Source organism: Prinia subflava, chromosome 19 (genome assembly GCF_021018805.1).
Source record: "Prinia subflava isolate CZ2003 ecotype Zambia chromosome 19, Cam_Psub_1.2, whole genome shotgun sequence".
Lineage (NCBI taxonomy): Eukaryota > Metazoa > Chordata > Aves > Passeriformes > Cisticolidae > Prinia > Prinia subflava.
The window spans coordinates 3,972,424-3,994,430 of record NC_086265.1 but is presented as its reverse complement, the minus strand read 5'-3'; the positions used below and the strand labels follow the sequence as shown (position 1 = coordinate 3,994,430).

Sequence of the window (22,007 nt, the reverse complement as noted above, 5' to 3'; positions counted from 1 at the left end):
GACCTCCCCCAGACTCTGTGGGACCCCCCAACCCAGCCCCAGGAGGTGTCCAACACCTTCAACCAGGGCAATACCAGCACTGCACTTGAGCCAGGTGTCCCAATTCCATCCATCCCACCTCCTCCTTTTGAGCCCATGGTAAATCCGTGCTGGGGAAATGACACAGCCAGAGGCACTGGAAAACTCTGAATTTCCCCTCCATGACCAAGAAGATCAAAGGCTACCTGAGCAGCAGGGTACAGGTACAAGCAGGTGACAGCTCCCCATGGCTCTGCTGCTTCCAAGGAGGAATCAGGTCATCCTCCCTCCTCCCCATGCTCTGCAGGAGAAAGGACACGAGATGGGCAAGAAGAACAGTGAGGTCAGCCAAACCCTGGTGGATCCTTGGACATTCCCACAGGAGCAGCTCCAGATTAGCTCACTTAGGTCTTTCCTGGGCCACCAGCTACTCAGGGCCACATCTACTCTTTGGCCACCAGTGAGGGGAAGGACGACAGAAATTGCTCCTCACAGTTTATAAAGCATCACATGGAGGCTGCTTCTCATTTCCTGCTCTTGGTGCCTGGTCTTGGTCAGCTTGAACAGACACTGACCCTGGCCAGGGGGTCTGTGCCTCCAGCTCTGTCCAGTCCCATGAGATGTGTCTGACCTGGTGCTTGTTTGAAAGACCAAGGCCAGGGCTGGCAACTAAAACAGGAAAATATTTTGGATTCTTTTTAAAACCAAGTTCTGCACCAGGTCCAGATTCCAGGCTTGGCTCGGGACAAGTTCATCTTCTGCCAAGCTGCCCCTCTGGCAGCACCCCCAGTGCCAGAGGGGATTCTGCATGGATGGCAGGACCATCTCCATGGCTTAAAACACTTAAAAGCGCTGTCCTTTATTTGGGCACACGAGCAGGAGTCCAAGACTTCAGTTCAGGTGCTGAGGAACCAGGTGGGCAGGTGAGGTCTGGTCGTGTCCTGGTGTTTCTCCTACCCCGTGGTGATTGCCCAGCTCAGGAGGGGTCATCAGTGTCCACCCTGGACAGGAGATGGGCAACCTGGGCCTTCTGTGGCCCGGTGATGTGCTGAGCCATCTGCACGATGCAGTCCATGGTCAGCTCGGGGTTGGCCTGGAGCAAACTGCAAGGCACAGGGCAATTTCCTGAGAGTGAGAACTGCCTGGTGTCCACCTCCTGCTGCTCCCATCCCAGGGATCAGCATCCCCCTCCTCATCCCAGCTCCCACGGGCACTCACCCCCGGATGTGCTTGAGGATGTAGTCCCGCTTCAGGTACTTGATGTTCTCCCTGATGGCCGAATGGGTGCCGTCCTCCTCCTGCATGTGCTTCTCCAGCCACTCCACCACCACCTGGTTGTTGTCCCACAGGTAGCCCTGGAGAAAGCAGCACTGTGGGCAGGGGGGTCCTGCTGCCTGCACAGCCTGAGCCCCCCTTTCCTCCTTCAGCCTCAAATCCAGGCTGTGGGATTTTTCTTCCCTGTCCTGCACCTATTTGCAAACCATTCAAAAAGCAAAAGAGGTAAAACATGGTTCCTTTGCATGTGCTCCTTCCTGAGGCAGGCACGGCAGTGTGTGTGTCATTTGAGAGCAGCTCAATTGCTGAAAACCCCACTTTTGCCCTGGGAAGCCCAGTCATGGTAGAAAATGTTTATCTGGGGATAAACTCTGCCATCACTGAGCACCAGCACCCAATTGGAGTCACCTGATTTGAAGAGCCAGCCCCAGCCCAGGGCTGCTTCACCACCCATCCTCACACACTGAAACCCTCAGGGAGGCACCACTGAAGCCTCTGAACGATGGGAGAGTGAGGTGGGATCCCTCGGGATGCCCTGCCTGTGGAGGTGCCTCAGGAAGCCGGGGCTGGGGGTACCTTCTCAGCTCCTTCCGTCTCCATGAACCAGCGCCGCAGCATGGACTGGATGTGGATGTGGCTGAGCTCGCTGTTGGCCTTCAGCACCTCCCTCTTCACCATCTCCTCCAGCAGCAGCCGCCGCAGCCGCCAGTAGAGGAAGGAGCGGGCGCTCTTCCACTCCAGGATGTCCTGGGGAAAGCGGAGCTCAGCCCGTGTTTGCCGGCGGCTGCTCGCTCCCAGCTCCGGCGGGATGAAGGGCAGAGAGCAGCCCTGGAGCAGGGATGTCACAGGGAAAGGATTTTCCCCCCGCCTTTGCCTGTCACCTCCCCCGTGCCCGGCTCACCGTGATGACCCCCTTCTCCTGCATGCGGCCCGGGGTGTCGTGCAGGTCTGCGAAGCGCACGGCCACCTGGTGGTACACGGGCAGCAGCAGCTCCTCCCGCGCCTTCAGCTGCTTCTCCAGCTGCCTGCGCTGCGCCTCCGACAGCTCGGGGCTCCCTGTGGGACACGGCGGGCTGAGCAGCCCCCGGTGATGCCACCAGGGCGGCCCCTCTGTGCTCCCGCTTCAGCTGCCACCCCAGTGCCACGGCTCTGTCCTTGGCACACCGACACCAGAGCCGCACAAGCCATGGGCACAAAGGCCACAGCGCCCGCCACGGGAGAGGGGAGGGGGCATCTGCAAGGGTTTTGTGGGGCCGTGTTGTAGCAGGCTGGAGGGAAAAGGCGGGCAACGAGCTCTCAATGCATCAGGAACCAGTTCATGGCCATCCTTCATCTCAAAGCCCAGGAGAGGACCCCAGCCCCATTTAACCCACTGACAGAGTCCCCAGGAGATACGGGTGTTCTAAAGCACCATTACATCCTCTCAGCTCCACCAACAGAGAAGACATAAAGAGTTTTCCCAGCAGGACACTAAAGGACTCCTGGTGGTTGCCACCAGCTTGAGCTTCATGTTTAACTTACCACTACCAGTGTCCAAAACTCCCTTTCCTTACCCAGCTGTTCAACAAGCTTGGCATAAACCGTATCAATCCTTCTCATTGTCTTCACCAAATCCTTCTTTCTGAACTTGATCTCCACTGTTCCTCCAGGCTCCAAAATGCCTCCCCTGGAAGTTTGGTAAAGCACGGGAGAATAAATCCTAGGTCAAGATGTCCCTGCAGCTGACACACACGGGTGTTTTGGATGACACAGAGGTGTCCTGGGTGCTGACCTGCTCTCCTTGTCAGCATAGAGCTCCACGTGCAGGGGGTTGATGGTGGAGTCGATGACCACCCAGGAGCCGCCGCGCAGCTCCGCGTGAGGGGGGATGTACACCAGCACAGGCTGCTTGAAGTCCCGCAGGCTGTCCACGATGAAGGCGCCGAACTTCAGCATCTGGTCGTACATGTCTGAAAGACAAAGGGGCTCAGGGGCTGGGTGTCCCCATTGCCACTTCCCCAGCTGCCCAAAGCCACCTTCTCTATTGGAGAGACAAAGCACCCTGCAAAACCAGCCAGCAGGAAGCCACCAACCCCTGGGAGCTCTGCCCTGCGATGCCCCATGACCTCCCACATCCTAGAGTGGTGCACACCCTGGCAGGCTGGGCCATCCCAGGACCCCCTGAGGGGTGGCAGGGGTTTGTCACACCATGGGAATGTGGGTATCCCAAGCACAGGTACCTTTCATGCCGCTGGAGAAGCCTCTCCAGTTGGCAAAGATCATCAGAGGGAGATGTTCCCGGTTGAAGTCCCGAATGGCCTGGGCTGTTTTAAAAGCAGAGTCTGGGAACCAGACCTGTCCAGCCTGCTGGATTATCTGGAAAAGGCAGTGAGCAGCTGAGACTGTGCCAGTTCCTCCTGGCAGGCTGCATGAAATTGCTGCAAGAAAACAGACTGCCCCAGCACCCTTGATTTCACCTGAATTAAGGAAAATCAAGACGTGCCCAAGGATCACACTGAGCTATTCCTCCTCCCTTCCCTCTATCCTCCTCTCAGATGTCACCTGGCCCCAGCTGTACCCCACTCACCTTTGCCTCTGAGTCCAGGTTGGCAGGGTCAGCGGGTATTGTCACCTCCACGGTGCGGGTCTCAACAGCGATGACACCCACAGGGAGACCTCCCAGCCTATGGCAGGGCAGGGTGGGCTCAGCAAGGCCAGCATGCCCCGATCCCAGCCCCACCAGAGAGCTGCTCCCTTCTCCACCATCCCAAAAGCAGTGCCACAGCCAAGGCTTGAAGGTGAGGGGCCACACGTGCAGGATCCCAGCTCCATCCCCTGCTCCAGGCAGTACCTCGCTCTGCCAACCACAACGGTCTGAGCCCACGGCTTCATGATCTCCATGAAGCTGCCCTGGTCGAAGAAGCCGCTCTGCCAGGTCCCTTTGAGAGCTGAGGAGCACAGGAAAACACGGAATGGTGCAAGGGCAAGCACTGAAGGCTTCCTGAGCACCAGCCCACAGCCAAGAGCATCTTCTGCATTTGGGAACAGTGCTGCAGAGGCCTTTGGGTTGTTCTCACTTACTTGGATGGGGTCTCCCTGCCAGCATCCACCTGGGGTCATAGGGGACTTTGGAAGGGACAAAATCAATTTCTCTTTCAACAGGGTCGCTTATGGCAGTGACAGGCACCGGGCTCTGGTTATCCTGTAAGGGAGACCCCGAGGGTGGGTCACCAGCCAGGTATGGGTGACATCTCCCACCTCCACGCTACAGCACCCTCCTACCTTGGGGATGTAGGAGAGCCACTGCAGGATGGTGTAGACCCCCTCAAAGTCATCTGGGACAGTGACATGGGAAACGCCGTTGTTGTGCATGATCTGCACTCCTCCCAGCTGGTTGTTGGACGTGTAAACCTCCCGTCCCAGCACCTAGACAGAGTTCCCAAGGGAAACACACGGGGCTCTGCTGACACACCAGCTGCTGCCTTGCTCTGATTGTCAGCCCAAACCTCTGCACAGGCAAATTTCCTGTGGGCTGAGGCTGAATTTCTTCCTCTGTCCAGGGACAGGGAAGGAGTCCACACAGGTAGAGATGGGAAGAACAGTGCCCTGGAGGACATGCAGCCAGAGCTTGGTACCTTGTTGAGAGCCGTGACACCCGTGAGGATGATGTGGGAGTTCTCCACCTGGATGACGCGCTGGCCCAGCCTCACCAGGTAGGCACCGATCCCGATGGCACGACAGGTCACCTGGCACACACAGAGGGACACCTGGGGTCACTGGGGCTGCAGCACACACCACGAGCACCGGCAGAAGGATGCTGTGAAGGGCCCTGCCTCCTTGATGCATCCTGTTTCCCCTCCCACAGTGACTTTAAGAGCCAGCAGGAGAGAGGGGAGGAGCAGAGGGAAGGGCCCAGCTGTACCATGCTGATGGTCACTATTTCGTCGTAGGCACGGGAGGACTCCCCAGCGATGGTACCAGCAGCTCTCAGGTTTTCCACCCCAAATCCATTGTCCTTCCCAATGATGTCCAGCAGGACATACCTGCAGGGAAAGTGGAGCCGTGGTGTGGGAAGCATTCACCTGCCTGATGTGCTGGCAGGATGCTGAGGTGGGAGCTGCATCCTGGTGGGGTGTAGGGCAGAGCTTGGGGTGGCTCTGTGTTTCTCATGGGATATGGGACTCACCTGGACTCACCGCCTTCCTCCACGTGCTCACAGCGCACCGAGTTCATGGTGCTGATCTTTGTGTAGTCCTGGGGAGTCAGGTACAGGTACCTGAATCCCTGCCAGGAAAGAGGAGAAGGATGAGTTGTGGAGCACACCACACACATGCTCACGTGGGACATGGCCCTTTCCCAAACCTATCCCAAACCACGCACGGTCCAGAGCTGGACAGAGCAGCCATGCCAGCACTGGCACCTTCACCTCCACCATCTAGAAGAAGCCAACGGAACCATCCCTATGGTGCTGGGTATAGGTGTGGCCTTCCCCCCTGCTGATCCCACAATTTGACACCCAGTTTTGCTCAGGTCACCCCCCTCCCAGCTAAACCCACTGTTTTCCCCTGTGCTGCAGGAGGGGAGGTGCCCACACACCTTGCAGGGCTCGGCTGGGTCCACCCAGGCCACCTGGAACCTGTGCTTGATCTCGTCGGCGAAGCCGATGCGGGCGCCGCTGTTGGCGGCGATGTAGACGCGGGGGATGCCCTCGGCCCGCGCCAGCTCCGAGGCCCTCAGGAACACCAGGTCCTCCTCAGGTCCAAAGGAGCCGATCTTGTGTGTGATGTCGTTGGAGATGAGCACTATGTCCCGGCCTGTGGGGTACTCAGGGGTCTTCAGATTCATTTTGAAAGCAACCATCCCCACCTGCCTCAAAACAGCACAAGGTTACAGGGCAGAATCCTCCAGAGAGTCACAGAGTCCCAGAGTCATTTAGAGAATCACAGAGTTAACTGGGTTGGAAAAGACCTCCAAGATCATTGAGTCCAGCGCTTGACTGATCATCACCTTGTCAACTAGACCAGAGCACTCAGTGCCACGTCCAAGAAGAGACAGGGGCTGAGCTGCAGGTGGCATTAACCAACAGATAAAACAGTTGAGGAGCATCTCCCAAGCTTTAAACACAGCCAGACTAAGCCACCAACCATTCCCACCTACTTCCCCTGCCCAATTCCAAATCATTTCCTGCTACCTCGTTCCCTCCAGGGACCCTGTTCATCTGCACGAGGTGCCCCTGCGAGTCCAGGACCAGCTCAGTGTAAGTCAAGATGTCCTTGGGGTACTTGTCCAAGGAGCCCCACAGCTTGAAGAGAGCCTGTGGAGACACAGCACATGGCTTGAAATGGTTTGGCTTGGAAGACACCTTAAAGACCATCTAGTTTCAGGAATTCCAAGAGCTAGGAATTGGTTTAGAAATGTTTCACATAAGCAAAAATGTTGGGGCTTGAGCTCTTTTTATTTTCTCATTTGACAGCCTGAGGAGAGGGACCTTTTCCTCAGGGGGGAATATTCAGGGAGGGTGAGGATAAAGAGCATTCATAGTAATTTAGAGCCACTTTCTGCTCAGCCAGACTCACCTGCCTGATCATCTCTGGGAAGTCGTACACGTAGGTGGTGCCCAAGGACTGTGCCTGGAACCGCTTGGCCTGAAGCAGGTCCTTGGTGACATAGGGGGTGTTGATGAGCATGCCATGCTGAGGCCCCTGCTTGTCCCCATACGACTGGAACATGATCTGGAGAGGAGAGCAGAGAGTTGGTTGCCTTCCCTGAATGTCATGGTGACTCTTCTTCTGGAGCACTGCTGAGCCCTGCATGGTCAAGGCGATTTTCCACCCATTTTTTGCTATTGAGGGGACAGTCACACCGATGTGCTGCCAGTACTAGTGACATCCTAACAGTGACCTTCACCTCCAGAGCTCAAAACTGCCCAGCTCCACACCAGCATCGTCCCAAGGAACCCAACAGGATGAAGCTCAATGCATTTTGAACAAAGCACCACCCCAAGGAACCCAACCAGATGCAGACAGATAGGATGAAACCAATCCAGCTGTGGGAATGTTGTTGGAAGTCTGGGACCTGCTGGTGCACAAGGAGTTCTGCAGAAGCCCCTCAAAGCTCTGCCAGAGCCAGCAGCACTCGGGCAACCATGGCTGGGTTCCTGCAGTCACCGCTGGGGTTACTCACACTGCCAGTGCTGGGGTCCCTCACTTCCTTGTAGGTGCTGATGTCCAGGTAATATCCGGACTCGTTGGTGAGGAAGAGGCGGATGGGGATGGCGGCGGCAGTGGGCGTCAGGCGGATGTTGATCTTCACCTCGGCCTGCAGCACCCGCAGCTTCCAGAGGCGGCTGCCGTAGCGCATCACCATGGAGCGCACCGACTCCTCGATCTGCACAGGGGAGGGCACACGGAGAGCTTGGTGACAGCACGGACAACACTCAGCACACGACGCCAAGGCTGGAGCAGCCCTGTGGCATGCCCACCCCAAACAGACATTTTGGATTTGCTTTGGGTGAGCCCTTTCTGTCTCTCCACACCTCCTGGTGCTGATATCCACCCTCTCACTGGGGACAGGGAGGGATGGTGGAGGGGGGCCTGCCTATCTTTGCAGTGGTCCTGAGCACAGGGGTTGACAGAGGAACTTTTCCAGGACAGAGGAAGCAGAACTCCAAGAAACACACCTTAGAGGGGTCCATGATGACAGTGGGCACAAAGTTGAGGAAGATGTGGTTGCAGTCAGTGCGCACGATGGTGTTGTTGAAGGCCACCTCCAGCTCATCCATGGCCTCCAGGAGCCTCCGCTCGCCCTCATTCTGCAGGTACTCGAAGGAAGCCTCCTGTGATGGAGCAGGTGCCTCAGCAGGGGCCAGGCCACCCCTGCACCCTGACTGTGCCCGCGGGGGCCCCTGTGGCACCCTGCCTTGGTGATGAGGTCGGAGTGGCGCACGATGGCGCGGATGAAGAAGCGGTAGTCGGTGGCCTCGGCGCCCGCCTGCACCCTGGCAGCCCCCAGGTAGAGGTGCATCCTGTGGCTGGCACAGGGGATGGCCGTCAGGTCGAAGTTGCGCATGCGGCTCAGCTCCAGCTGGAAGGCCAGCGCCGGCTCCAGGTGCCGGTAGATCCGATCCTCTGCGAACTGCCAGGCACAGCTGTGAGCCAGCGCCGGGCTGGCGCCGCGCCGGCACCGCTCGCACCAGATCTTACCTCATCCCTGGCTCTGAACGTGAAAAACTTTGGGAATTCCCTCTGCAGCAAAAGGGAGAGAGAAGACAACGTGAACAGGCCTGGAGCACAGAGGACTGTTCTGATTTTCCATTAAAAAGAAAAGAACCTTGCAGGCTTTGTTCTCCCCTAAAGTGAAAAGGGCTGGGAGGGATTGATTAGAATGGATTTTAGGAAGAAATTGTTCTCTGTGAGCAATTGTTCCCTGTGAGGAGGTGAGCCCTTGGCACAGGATGCCCAGAGAAGCTGTGGCTGCCCCATGTCTGGAAGTCTTCAAGGCCAGGTTGGAAGGGGCTTGGAGCAGCCTGGGATAGTGGAGAGTTCCACCCCAAGGCAGGCAGTGGAACAGCATGAACTTTAAGGTCCCTTCTCCCAAAATCGCTCTGGGCTTCTACTCTGTGATGGCTTCTAAAGGCAGCTTAAAGCTATGGACTGGCTCTGCAGGAACCACATTACTGGAAACATGAGAGGATGAAGGATGATACAGGAGATGAATCATTCTATGAATTGCTCATTAAGTAATTCCCAGCTCCTGAAGCAGTGTGGGTCCATCCATCACTCAGTGCTGTGTCTATAAGGTATTTATAGATGTCAGAGGCTCAGCTGCACTCACCTGCTGGGCAACAAGGAACGTGATTCTCCGGAGACCACATTCAACGAGGATATTCTTCTGCACAGAAACAGAAGATGCCACCAGTCACAAGAGCTTAAACATCTCCACTGAGGGAGCAAACAAAACCTAAACTGCAGCATTTTGGGGTGCACTGCATGGAGAGGAGGCAGTGCCTTGGGGTACAGTGTTCTGGCTTGCAGGGTTTACAAAAAGAGAGTTCAGCCCCAGCAACAGACCTTGGACTGGGCAAAGGCTCTGAAGATGGGCACCAGCTTCTCGTCTTCCACGTGGTCAGCTGAACAGAGCGCGATATTGAGGATGTGGATCGGCTCCTCACGGATGTTCTGGCAACAAAACCGCACAGTAAACCCTGGCCAGCAGCATCAGTGCTGTCCCCAGCACCACCTGGGGGTATCAGCAGCAGCTCCATGCCCACCTTGGTGTCATCCTCATCCCAGGTGGTGGCCTGTGCCTCGCTGAGGAGCCCGCTGTCCGACCGAGAGCTTGCAAAGCATGAGATCACTTCATCGAAACTCCTGCCCACACAGCAGGGATGGGGTCACAAGCCAGCACGTTGTGCCCACCCCCTGGCTGAAGTGACAGCACCAGGGATTCATTGTGACAGTGTGACAGGCACAACAGCCCCACCATCCCAGGGCAAACCCACTGCTCATGAAACGCAGCTCTGAGCTCTGCTGTGTTAATGTGCAGAGTTTAACTTAGACCATGAAAGCTTTCCCCATGCTTCACATGTCCTCAAAAGCCACCTCATGTCCCCACAAGGTAAGTGCTGTACTGAGAATATCCAGTCTGCAGCTGTGGTGGGAACTGGAGCTGCCTCTAGCACCGCCCAGCTGCCCCCAGCTATGGCTCTTGCATCCCATTTTGCTCTCCAACAATTGCAGTGGCACCCAAAACGCACAAACACGTGCCTGGCCAGGCATATCCCTGCGCCCCCACCTTGTGAAGTCCTCAAATCTGCGGAAGGCCACCATGACTCCCATCCGCTGGCTCGTGGGGCAAAAGCCGCTGTCCATGAAGAGCTCTGTGCTGTGCCGGGCCAGGTCAGGGTTGGAAATGCTGATAGGGACGGACATCCTGCCATGGGGAGCAAGGGTCAGCTCTGGGGGAGGCACCATGTGAGACCACACAGCTCCCACAGGGGACCCCGACCCTGAGAGGGCTCATCCTGCTCCACCGGCAATGGGACAGCTTTGCACAGAGGGAATGACACAAACCCCAGAGCTTTGTGAAAAGAACCACGTCCAGGGGAGCAGGACAGGCGTGTGGGAAGGACCCCTGTACCTGTTGGGGTGGGAGGAGGGCAGCATGAACTTGAACTCCACGAGGCAGGTGCCATCAGAGAGCTGCTGGTGCTGCAGGCTGTGCAGCTCGTAGGCGATGTACCCCCGCCGCACGTACACCTGTGAGGGGGCACAGGAGGTACCACCGTGCCCCTGCCATCCCTGGGCCCCCTGTGCCACTCTCAGGTCCCCTCTGTGTCCCCCAGGCCTCACCTCCAGCGCTGCCATGCGCACCACCTTGTTGGTGTGGTAGAAGAACACGGGAAGCACATCAAAGATGGAGGTTTCTGACAGGATCAGTTTCTGCAGGAAGAAAGTAAAGTTTAGGGCAAGGATGAAGTGAGACCTCCCTGCTCTATTTTAGGAGCAATGTGGAGTGGTGCAGGACTGGTTACGAGGGTGCCACAAAACATCCAGCCCACCATGAGGAAGCCACTAGAGCCAGACATGGATGTACACATCTGTTCCCTGCCAAATGGAGCATGGAGCAATGGATGGGGACTGGCAGCACTGGGTGCAGCCCCTCCTCTGCTCCACACAGCCACTACAGCAAGGCTTTGAGTGATTTTTTCGCTGTTTTCAAGACTAAATCACTTGCAGCCAGACTCCTTCCCCAAAGCCACCCAAATTCCCTCTGGAAAAACACACAATTCCCAACCTTCAGGTTCTCCGGGCAGTACTCATGTCCGTACATGTCGATAGCAGAGATGAAGATGGACTCAACCTGGTTGTGCCGTAGCTCGTAGGAGGGCATGTGAGAGGCAATGAGCACCTGCCAGGGGAGAGAGGAGCTGGGAGCGTAGGGGACAGGGATGGGGACAGGAATGGGATGGCACTGCACGGTGCTGGCTGACCTGCCGGGCTCTCAGTGCCACTTTGGAGTGCTCGGTCTTGCTGAGCTGTGTCAGCTCATGGAGGATGGTTGTCAGCTCATCTGTCAGCGTGGGGTCACGGCCACACAGCTGGTCCTGCAATGTCACAGCCACCGTGGCTCAGCTCGGGCTCCTCGCTGTGCAGGATGGCTTCATCCCAAACCTCAGTCCCACAGGGGATGGCTTCACCCCAAACCCCAGTCCCACAGGGGATGGCTTCATCCCAAACCCCAGTCCCACAGGGGATGGCTTCATCCTGCACCCCCAGCCCCACACAGCCAAAGGGGACAAGACCAAAGGCACTAAAATGGGCTCTCTTTGACCCAAGCGTAGTCACACAACACCACGGAGGGGAGATAATTAAAATAAAGCAATAACGAGGCATGAATGCACACTTCAAGCAATGTGGAGCTGCCTTGGCTCTTCCCTGCCACCAGCCTTTGCTCCTGCAGTCTCAGCCACAGGCTGTACTCACAATTAACATGATCACCAGCTGGTTCTTCTTGGCCACCTGGGCATGGGAGAAGATGCTCTCCAGCACAGGGGTCATGTCAGGTTTGCACTGCTCCCTCAGGCTGATGACACACTTGTCGTAGTGAGCTGTGGGGCAAGGCCTGGTGAGCCCAGCAGCTCCTCCAGAGAGCCCTGCAGCTCCCCCAGAGAGCCCTGCAGCTCCCCCAGAGAGCCCCGAGCCCTCACCATGCTGGAACTGTGTCTCCACTTGCAGGTAGCGCCTGAGCAGGTCCAGCACCACTGCCTTCATGTAGCCCCGGATGCCGCTGCGGTACCTGGGGAGCAAAGAGCCCGTCTGGCTGTGAGGAGGTGGCCATGGGGGGACAGGGGGGTCACAGACAGCAGTGGACTCACCTCTGCACCAGCTGCACCAGGCTCTGTGTGTTCATGAAGAAGACCTCCCGCTCAGCCTTCCTCTGCAGGGTGGCTGCGTGAGTGTCCAGCACGTTGGCGATCTGTGGGGAGAGAGGACAGGGTCCAGGGTGGCTTAGAGGCACGAGGCTGCCAGCTCCTCCTTTGCTTACTCCACCCAGAGCCTTCCCCTTGAGGTTTTTTTTCCCACCAAAGTGAAAAATGCAAAGTGACAAACGAATATAAAAAGAAACGCACACATAGAAGCAAACATGGATAGAAAATATAAACCTCCACATATTTCCCTCACACATTTCATTTGTTATAAAATCGTGGCAGCTCAAATTCAGGCAGGAGCCCCCAAGTGGGTGCAGTTAAGAGGATGTGAGCCCCCTCTGGCACTCACCTGCTGGCTGGGGAAGCGGCAGAGCACGGAGGTGATGTTGCTGGCATACTGCGCCATCACCTTCCGGATGGACTTCTCCACGGCCAGCGGGATCCTTCCCGAAATGCTCGTCATGATCTCCTGCAGCTCCAGCAGGGGCAGGGCAGGGTCCCTCAGGGTCTTCATCAGCTGTGCCACCCATTCCTTCACCTGCAGGAGCACAAGCTGCTGCTGCTGGGCTTGCCCTCGTGGCAACTGGGTGAAACGCCTGGTGCCCGGCACCCACCTTGGTCTTGAAGTAGGGCTCGGGCAGGCAGTAGCCGTTCATGACATTGGTCAGGTTGTCCAGCACGTTGCGGAGAACCTGGTGCTGCTTCTCACCAGTGATGGGGAGGGTCTGCTGCGCTGGGAGCCCCCCTGTGAATGGCTGTGCCTGGAGAGGGCAGAGGGAGGTGGGCTGAACTGTCCTCGTTGACAACTCTTGAGCCCAAAGACCGCCCAAAGACATGGCATGAACATCACTGTGATGCCCCATCAGGGCAGCTCTTCCATTTTGACCCCCAGGATGCCAACTGGGAGCTGGCAGGAGGGGATGGCAGCCCCCAGGAGACTCACAGGCTTCACTTTGGAGGGATCATCGAGCTGGAGGCGGGCGATGACACAGCCGGCCTCCAGCAGCGCTCCTGGCTGCTTCACGTAGCGCAGCCGCCCCGCCTCCTCCACCGCCAGCGTCATGAGGATCTTCATCACCTGGGGAGGAGGGGACACCGTCGGGCTGCACATCCCACGAGCATCCCAGCAGTGCTGCGGGGTTCCGTCTTTGCCGAGCGTTGCTCCTGCGGCTCTTGTGCAAAGCTCACCTCGATCTCCGCATAAACCTTCCCCTCGCCCACGTGGCCGCCGTCCTCCACCGCGTACTGCAGCAGCTTCCCCGCGCAGGGCGAGCGCAGCACCGTCGGGTCCTTCTCCTTCTCGAAGGTGCACGTTTTGTTGCCGATGGTGATCCGGTACCTGCGGGAGAGGGAAAGGTGTCACCAGACGTCAGGGAGGCGCGATGGGGGCCCTGGCAGGAGGGGGTACCTGTCGATCTCCTCTTTCATGTAGGTGGTGTAGCTGCAGCCGTCGTAGGAGAGCAGCAGCCCGCCGTCGTTGAGGCGGTGCACGTCGATCTCGATGTGCGTGCTGTTCATGATGACCACGTAGGTGGTCAGCGACTGGCGGGCGACCTGTGGGCAGGGGACAGCCTCAGTGCAAGCCCAGAACACTGAACAGCGAGGCTGGGGCTGGGGGCACCGCCCCACGCCCAGTGGAACGGCTGCTGCCACAGGGTGGGGCCGTGCTGGGAAGGACGGAGGCACAACCTCAGGCTGCACTCAACTCTGCCCACAGCTGGTTTAACACACAGCCCAGAATTCAATTCACAGCCCAGAGCTAGTTTAACTCACAACCCACAGCTGGTTTATCTCAACTCACAGCCCACAGCTCGTTTAACTCACAGCCCAGAGTTTGTACAACACATGGCTCACCTGCCACTTTCATTGTGAGTAAGGAGATTTGCATGAAGTCCAGCTAATTTGGTTTAAAAGCAAGAAAATGAAGTCCCTTAATAAACTCAGGGCAACAAGTGTATGAAAATGTCTGCCAGGTTAAAACAAGGTTATTAAGGTTATGAGATTATTAAGTTTATGAGGTTATTAACCTCATTTTTACGTTGCCCATTTTTAAAGGACAGTCTTGTATTTATTTCACTTTTCTCCCTTGGGACAGGAGCATGGCCCTGACCCCTTGAGAAGCTCTGTGGCTGGTTTGGGGGAAGCACAGCCCTGCCCTCACCTGCAGAATGTACTTCACACCCTCATAGATGAGCTCCACATCCACGATGTTCAGCAGGGAGGCTGCTGGCAGCACCTGGCCCCTGAAACACAATGGAGGGATCAGGCCCCACGGCATTCCCAGCCTCTCCAAGCACGTGGAATGTCAGCAGTGCTCCCAGTCCTGGTGGGAGGGCACAATGGTGACCAGAGGGGACAAGTGTCAGCTTTAAGTGACCCACATGCACAGCCAGATCTGGAGGGAGGCCAGGCATTGGGAAAACAATCAGATAAGGTGCGTGGGAGAGCCCTGGGAGTCCTCCAAGGCTGGAGGAATAACTTTGATATTCAACAACAAAGCCACTTCCCCTTGAAAGCTATTTTCCCAGCCATGGGAAGCTTTTCCCACTGTCCAGACAAAATGATAGCTGAGGAGCTAGAGCTGTGAGCCACAGCAGAAACCCCTGTGCCTGCCTCTCACAGCACAACTGTAACTAAATTTGCAAAGCAAAAACAGAAGGAAGATGTCCCAAAAGAACAACACTCATGTCTCCATCGTGGCTGCCCCAATCCTGGAATTGCTCAAGGCCAGGTTGGATGGGGTTTGGAGCAACCTGGCCAGGTGGAAGGTGCTCCCCACATGACTGAGCCCCCTCTGGGCAGCCCCCAGTCCGCACCTCTCCAGCGTGTGCAGGAAGTCAGTCATGCACGTCCTGAAAGCAGCGTCCGCCACGTTCAGGGCACCACACACAACCCCCAGCATCGTGTCTGGCTTCTCTGCCTGTGGGGGCAAAACCAGCAGGGTTTGGGTCTCACCCCACAGCAGGGCAGGGTGAGCCCAGGGCAGCAGCCCCACCTGCACTTTCTCGGCGATCAGGTGGTCCAGCCAGCCCGTGTGGATCTCGTTGTTCTGGAAGCTCTCTGTCTCCAGCAGCTTGATCAGGTACTCCACCGTGGTCCGGAAATCCCCACGGATAGACAGCTCCTTCAGGGCCACCACCATGTTCCTTTTAGGGAGAAAAGGCCTTCATTAATGACTGAGAAGGTGGCACTTGGCTCTCAGCAGAGGGGTTGGGGAGCTTCAGGGTCTAGGGCAATGAGTTCCTGAGGTGATGAGCTCCTGAGCCCACAGCACCTTCACAGAGTAGAATCACTGCGTGGTCTGGGTTGAAAGGGACCTTAAAAATTCTCTTGTTCCACCCCCTGCCATGGGCAGGGACACTTTCCACTAGACCAGGTTACTCCAAGCTCCATCCAGCCTGGCCATGAAACAGCCCTGAATGAAACTACTGCTTAGTTCCTGAATGGACACTGCTGCTCATGGGCACTAAGCAATGCTCAGCAGATGACTTCAACACATCCTTGAGGATCAGGTGGATGAGCTGGGGCTGTAACACTTCCACAGTCCAAAAATTTCTGGCTTTGGCCAGACAGCCAGGTGCTTAGCACATCAGCATCATTCTGGTCCTGTCAGATAAAAACTGCTTTTCCCAACTCACACACCAATTGTGACTCTTCCCAAGGACACATGCCCTTCAACTCATCCCGCCACACTCACGAGATGGCCTCCTCCCGGTTCTCTCCCCATGAGAAGCAGTGTCCAAACTGGGAATCAGCAAATTCATGCAGCCCCCCGGCTGCTGCCACGCTGAAATACCCCCAGACATTCTTGCTGCTGCGGAAGTTCAGCTCCTGTACAGTCCCTGAGCTGGGCTTGAAACCCTGGGCCAAAACAGAGCAGAGATGGAGGAACCAGGATTGAAACTCGTGCAGTCAAGACAGAGAAGGGGAATCCCCATGGATTGTACCCATCCCATGAACAGTCTGGCTGGGGAGGACCATGCCCAGTTCAGCCCCACAGGTGGCAGAGTCCCCTTGTCCCCCAGCTCACCTCCTCGGGGTTCTCACTGGTGATCCGGGCAGCAATGACGTGGCCCCTGGGCACGGGGGGGTTGGAGGGGCTCTGGAAGCAGATGAGGGTGTCCCCCCAGGGGCTCTCCCCATACAGCACCCGGATGTCTTTTATCCTGTGCAAGGGGATGCCCATTGCAATCTGCAGGAGAGACAGAGTCTGAACGGAGTTCCCAGTGGGAAGCCAGAGTAGAAGGAAAGCTGGCTGCTTTCACATGCACTCTCCATGCTGGGATGTGAAGTGGCTTCCCTGTGCCAGTGCTCCACCCTAAATGCCCAAAGTGCCTCCTCTAACCCCCCTGGAGTGAGCCGTGTGCAGGTACCTGCAGCTGGGCAGCCGGGAGGTTCACGTCCGCCACCATCTCGGTGCACGGGTGCTCCACCTGCAGCCGGGGGTTCAGCTCCAGGAAGTGGAAGCTCCCGTCCTCCCCGTACAGATACTCCACGGTGCCTGCACTGACGTACCCAACCATCTGGGCCAGCTGGACAGCGCACTGCAGGAGAGGGAAATCCCTGGATCATGGAATCGTGGGGTATCCTGGCTTGGAAAGGACCTGCAGGATCAGCATCCAACTCCTGCTTGTGCAGAGGACGCCCCCAAAACCCCACCATGGGCCTGAAAGTCCCAATGCTCCCTGGACTCTGGCAGGCTTAGGGCTGTTATCGCTTCCCTGGGGAGGCTGTTCCTGTACCCAACCACCCTGGACAGGGAGTCCTGCTCAGCTCAGGGGTCCCTCCCTTCCTTAAAACCCCAATAAACCCAGCCCAGTTTCCCCACTAAAACTTCGTGCTGCCCCTAGATCAGGCCACCCACCTTCTCCATCAGCTCGGTGACAGCGGGGGCAGCGATGGTGGCCGGTGCCTCCTCGATGATCTTCTGGTGGCGGCGCTGGATGGAGCAGTCGCGGCTGAAGAGGGAGATGGCGCTGCCGTACTCATCTGCCAGGACCTGCACTTCCAGGTGCCGCGCGTGCTGCGCCAGCTGCATCAGGAAAATGGGGGATCCGGGCGCCTCCGCCTGCACCTGCGGTGGGGCAGAGGGTCCTGCGCTGGCATCACACCCCGAAATTCATCCCGGGAGGGAGGCAGGGTTGTGGCAGGAAGTGGGAGCTGTCCTGGATGGAGCAGGGATGGGACAGGAACAGGGATGGGGGTTCCAAGCGTCTCTCACCTGCCGGAAGCAGGTACTAAACTCCTCTGCTGCCTCCACTTTTCGGATGCCTTTGCCCCCACCACCTTCTGCTGCCTTGATCATCAGGGGATAGCCGATCCTCATGGCCACCTCAGGGGGTGAAGGGCTGGGGTGACTGCAGTGTTTTGGACACCAGCCCACCACCCCGACAGCCCACACAACTCCAGGCATCCCTGGGCAGGATTATCCCGACTGACATCCATTCAGTGGGACAAACTGCTGCTGGCACAGCCTCGTGTCACTGTGGTGGAGGCCAGAAGGGCCAGGGCAGGCATGTTCTGAGGAGGAATCATGGTGGGCAAGAGAGAAGCAGCTGCCTACAGGCTCAGCTTTACCTCCAGGCCTTCCTCCACATCCTTTATGCAGCCCTGTGCATACGTCTCCAGGGGGATGCTGATGGTCTGCTGATCCTTCTGGTCCTCCTCGGACCACTGGGCCACCAGACCTGCAGATATGGCCAGGGCTACGGTCACCACCAGGATGGCACAGCTGAGGTGGCACGCTGTGGGTGCCCAGGGAGCTGAGGATTCCATCATTTCCCTTGTTTCCATGCACCCCATCTCCAAAATCACCCTGCCTGAATCAGCTGCTGCAATGGGGTCTCCAATATGTGTGGCCAGCTGGGCCATGGACCCCAGTCCTGGTGGTTGTTCTGGGGGGAAGGAGAGGCAGGGAGGAGGGAAGGAGGGGAGCAGGGAGGGTGTGGGGGCTGTGAGGAGGCACTCACCGCTCCCACTCCATGGCAGTGTGGGGATCGCCAGCGTCTGAGCCACAATGGTGGAGGCGACTTTGTCCCCCAGTGCCCACATGGCATCTCTGGGGGGACCTTCAGAGAGGGAGAGAAGGGCTGAGGGGGTGCCCAACCCACCAGCCCATCCCCACATCACTGAGTTGGCCCTACCAGCCTTCTGCAAGGACTGGGGATGCAAGAAACCCCCCCAGACCCACTGCCCAGCTCAGGACAAAGCTCAACCCTTCTCCAAGGAGAGCTCAGGCTGGGAATCTCACAAAGTTTGCTCCCACCCAGTGTTCCTCTGTGAACACTGCATCAGCCTGAACATCACAGGGAAAACCCAGAGAACGGCAGGATTCCTGGGAATGCCCCAGGAAACCAGCCTGAGGCCTGCCACTCCATGGTTTGGGCATGCCAGAGGCACCATAGGGGCATTCCCAGTGCAGTGTCCGTGGCAGTGACTGTGGGTGACACCAGCCAAACACCCAGCACAGAGAAGCAGTGAGACTTACCTAGGAAAGCTATCCCGTTTTTCTGCAGCAGCTCTGGCAGCTTGTGGTTCTCCGAGGCATGTCCCCAGCCAGCCCACACTGCCTGGCACAAGGAGAAGCAGCAGGGGGAGTGTGTTACCCCTGTGCTGGTATCTCCCACCGTGCCCAGCTCCTCAGCACACAGGGACATCACCCCCTTGTGGGGTGTCCCCTCTGCACAGCAGCTGCCCTTGGCAAGGAGGTGGGAGACACAGAAATGGCCACTACCTGGACTGGGATCCGTTTGGAAATGTCTACAATCAGCTCCACGTTGGCGTAGTTGTTGTTGTTGGTCCCTCCAGGGACAGGCACGTAGTGATCTGCCATCTTGATGTACTCTGCAAGAGAGCACAGGGTGTGGTGGGAGCCAGATCCCTTCCCAAATCCTCCATCCTGGGGAGGCTGGAGCAGGGAAAAATTATTTACTCCTGGATTTGGCTGCGCAGGAGGAAAGTGTGTGACTCCAGGCTATGCAGAGCCCTCACATGCCAGGCAGCAAAGGGCTGGCCTGGCTCAGCCCCAGGTGGGGTACTTCCTTTTGGGGATATTTTCAGGAATTACCTGCATTGGCCTTGAGGTCCTCGGGGGTGACCATGACCACAAAGCGAATGGCGCGCTCGTTGCGGAACATCTCGTAGGCCCAGCGGCGGATGGAGCGCATGCACTTCACAGCAGCGATGCCGTTGTTGGCAATGAGCACCTGAGGGGACAGGGACAGGGGTGGCAGGGTGAACCCTGTCCTTGCTACCCCAAGGGATGGGTGTGGGGCAAAGCAGGGGATGTGTTAATCAGGCTTTCCCACAGCTGGTTGTACATCCCAGCACAGCATGAGACTCCTCAAGAACATCTCTTCTGTCTGGCACGGGGGATGACCAGGGATGGGATTTTGGCCATTGTTTGTGCAAAGCTGCTGTGTGGGGTTCCCTCTCCCAGCCCGTGAGAGTGAGTGAAGCCATGGAATGAACAGCTCTGGCAGCCTTGGCTCCAGGCCTGGTGGACACATGACATTCGGGCAGTGCTCAAAGATGTCTCTGCAAAAAGCAGTGACCCCCTACCCAGGCACAAGAAGGGACGTGTGGGGACAGACCTTCTCGATGACACGGTTGCCCCCAAAGCGGGTGACGAACTCGGCTGGGGAGGCAACAGAAAAATCCCTCTGCAGGTCCATCTTCCTGTGGCTCCTCTTCGTCAGGTTCAGCCCCGACATGCTGGGCCTGTGGCGGGATGTGGTGGCTGTCACTGAGCCCAGGAAACCCAGAGCCACTCCAGTGAGCCCTCTCCCAGCCCCAAAGTCCCTGCAAAGCCTGTCCTGCAAAGGTCACCAACCACATCTACAACGTGACTCAAGCAGGACATAAGGAAATTCCCTATCTGTGGAAGGACAGGAGAGCTGCAGAGATACTGCTGGTAGCACCACCTCAAACCCAGCGTGGCAAGAGCCACCGTCGGGCTGTGGAGTGTCACAGCATGTCCCTGCAGCCAAAGGTTTGTTATTTTTAGCCAGAGCAAAGCAGCTGGAGGAGGCAGACGAGAGTATTTGTCTTCCAGCCTTTGGCTTGTTTCTTCTGGATGTCAGCTGCACTCCCATGGAAGCTGCCCAGTGCAGCCAGCAGGGAGTGAGCTGCCCCATATCCAAACTAGAGACTTTGTGGGGACACCCCCTGCCCTGGTCCTTGCCACACTCGTGCAGGTGACACTGCTGTCACACAGCCAAGGACACTGGCTCTCTCCCGCAAAGGAAGCATCACCTTGGGGTTCCGAGGAGCACCAGCACGTGTGCACACCCCAGTTTTACCAACATCAATGCATCCACCACAAGCACCCGCCCTCTCTAACCGGGACCTCCCTGCCCGGCCGCGCTCCGGCCATCGGGGATTGCCAGCCGTACCTGATGCCGGCACTGGGCTCCATGAGAGCGCTCACGGTGAGGGGCTCGGGAGCGGTACCCCCCACCCCGGCCAGGCTGCTGCGCCGCCGGCCCACCCTGAAGGCCGTGGCCATCAGCTCATCATCGGAGGAGTTGTCGTCGAAGGAGCCCAGCACGAACTTGGCGAGGGCCGGGCGGCGCAGCGCCGCGGGGTTGTACACGGCGAGCTGCTCCTGCTCCGCGCTCGCCCGCCTGGCCCGCGGCAGCTGCCGGCCCGGGGGGCTCGGCCCCGCTGGGGGCCCGGCTGCGGGGGGCGGCCCCGCGGGGCTCTCCTCCGGCTTCTTCTCCTCGCACCGCGTGTTGGACATTTTGGCCCAAAGGAGCAGCAGCACAGCGAGCAGGAGCAGCGCAGCCTGCAGCATTTACGGGCCCTGGCGGAGAGGGAGAGCCCCGGTAAGGGCTGTGCCGCCGAAACCACGGCCCCGTCCCCAGAGCTCCAGCACCGCAGCCCCCGGTGCGGGCCGCCCTCGGCCGGAGCTGTTTTGGCTGCCCGGAGCAGGAGCTCCGTGAGGAGCAGGGGGGGTGACACGGCCTCGCCTGCCCGGCCCTCACAGCACCCTCGGGATGGCGGCCCCCAGCCCGGCCCTCACACCGCGGGGCGTTGAACGGGACCCGCAAATCGCGGCAAGTGCGGTCGATTATGCCCGTCAAAGCTGGGCACGGGGGTGAGGGAAAAGCGCTACGGTCTCCTCAGCCCCTCGCCCTGCCCTCAGCCCCCAACCCTCCCTTCAGCCCCCAACCCTCCCCTCAGCCCCTCGCCTTCAGCCCCCAGCCCGCCCCTCAGCCCCCAACCCTCCCCTCAGCCCCCAACCCTCCCCTCAGCCCCTCGCCCGCCCCTCAGCCCCTCGTCCTGCCCTCAGCCCCTCGTCCTGCCCTCAGCACCATGTCCTGCCCTTCAGCCCCTCGCCCGCCCCTCAGCCCCCAACCCTCCCTTCAGCCCCCAGCCCGCCCGTCAGCCCCTCGCCCGCCCCTCTCTCTCCCCTCAGCCCCTCGCCCTCTCCTCAGCACCCAGCCCGGCCCTCAGCCCCTACCATGGCTGCCAGCCCCGTGTCCCCTCCACATCAGCCCCCGCCGGTCACGCTGGGCTCCCTGGTCACTCCGGTGTCACCGGTCACTCCGTGTGTCCATCTGTCCCCGCTCGCTGCCCGGGCCGGAGCCCCGGCAGTGCCAGGGCCGCCCTCAAGGGAAGCACGGGCCGGCCCCCCCCAGGCTGCTCCATTTGGGAGTCACACGTGATGGTCACGTCAAGCACAAATATTTCCCTGCTAACGTGTCTGGAAAAGTTCTGCTGGAGATGAGGGTGGAAAGAGGGAGGGGGACACCCGATCCTTGGGGGACAAAGGTGGCCTGGCCCTGTGCCTGGTCACGGGGAC

General features: G+C 58.4%; 1 protein-coding gene across 2 annotated transcripts; it reads right to left on the bottom strand.

Annotated features, from left to right (window-relative positions):
* Window positions 1–17: 17 nt before the first annotated feature.
* On the bottom strand, window positions 18–21,863 carry ACACB (acetyl-CoA carboxylase beta). Of its 2 annotated transcripts, XM_063415975.1 has the most exons (53): window positions 21,666–21,862; window positions 20,596–21,005; window positions 19,795–19,921; window positions 19,269–19,407; window positions 18,936–19,045; window positions 18,690–18,771; window positions 18,172–18,270; window positions 17,780–17,889; window positions 17,424–17,534; window positions 17,067–17,276; window positions 16,576–16,746; window positions 16,233–16,394; window positions 15,900–16,063; window positions 15,198–15,348; window positions 15,019–15,122; window positions 14,364–14,445; window positions 13,611–13,756; window positions 13,391–13,541; window positions 13,146–13,280; window positions 12,817–12,963; window positions 12,552–12,740; window positions 12,149–12,249; window positions 11,981–12,069; window positions 11,757–11,881; window positions 11,264–11,377; window positions 11,068–11,181; window positions 10,623–10,712; window positions 10,411–10,529; window positions 10,066–10,203; window positions 9,542–9,641; window positions 9,342–9,449; window positions 9,106–9,162; window positions 8,475–8,516; window positions 8,191–8,406; window positions 7,952–8,107; window positions 7,456–7,659; window positions 6,849–7,004; window positions 6,464–6,586; window positions 5,869–6,138; window positions 5,459–5,556; window positions 5,195–5,315; window positions 4,908–5,018; window positions 4,555–4,698; window positions 4,354–4,474; window positions 4,124–4,220; window positions 3,860–3,956; window positions 3,513–3,648; window positions 3,065–3,242; window positions 2,847–2,959; window positions 2,195–2,349; window positions 1,870–2,040; window positions 1,237–1,373; window positions 18–1,121 (listed from the first exon to the last, which is right to left on the bottom strand). In XM_063415975.1, exons 2-53 carry the CDS (start codon window positions 20,994–20,996, stop codon window positions 995–997), a joined length of 7,119 nt encoding a protein of 2,372 aa, XP_063272045.1. In that variant the 5' UTR covers window positions 20,997–21,005; window positions 21,666–21,862; the 3' UTR covers window positions 18–994. The 2 variants fall into 2 exon arrangements, with proteins under 2 accessions (XP_063272045.1, XP_063272044.1); XM_063415974.1 differs by having other exon boundaries at window positions 11,757–12,069; window positions 21,666–21,863.
* Window positions 21,864–22,007: the final 144 nt, after the last annotated feature.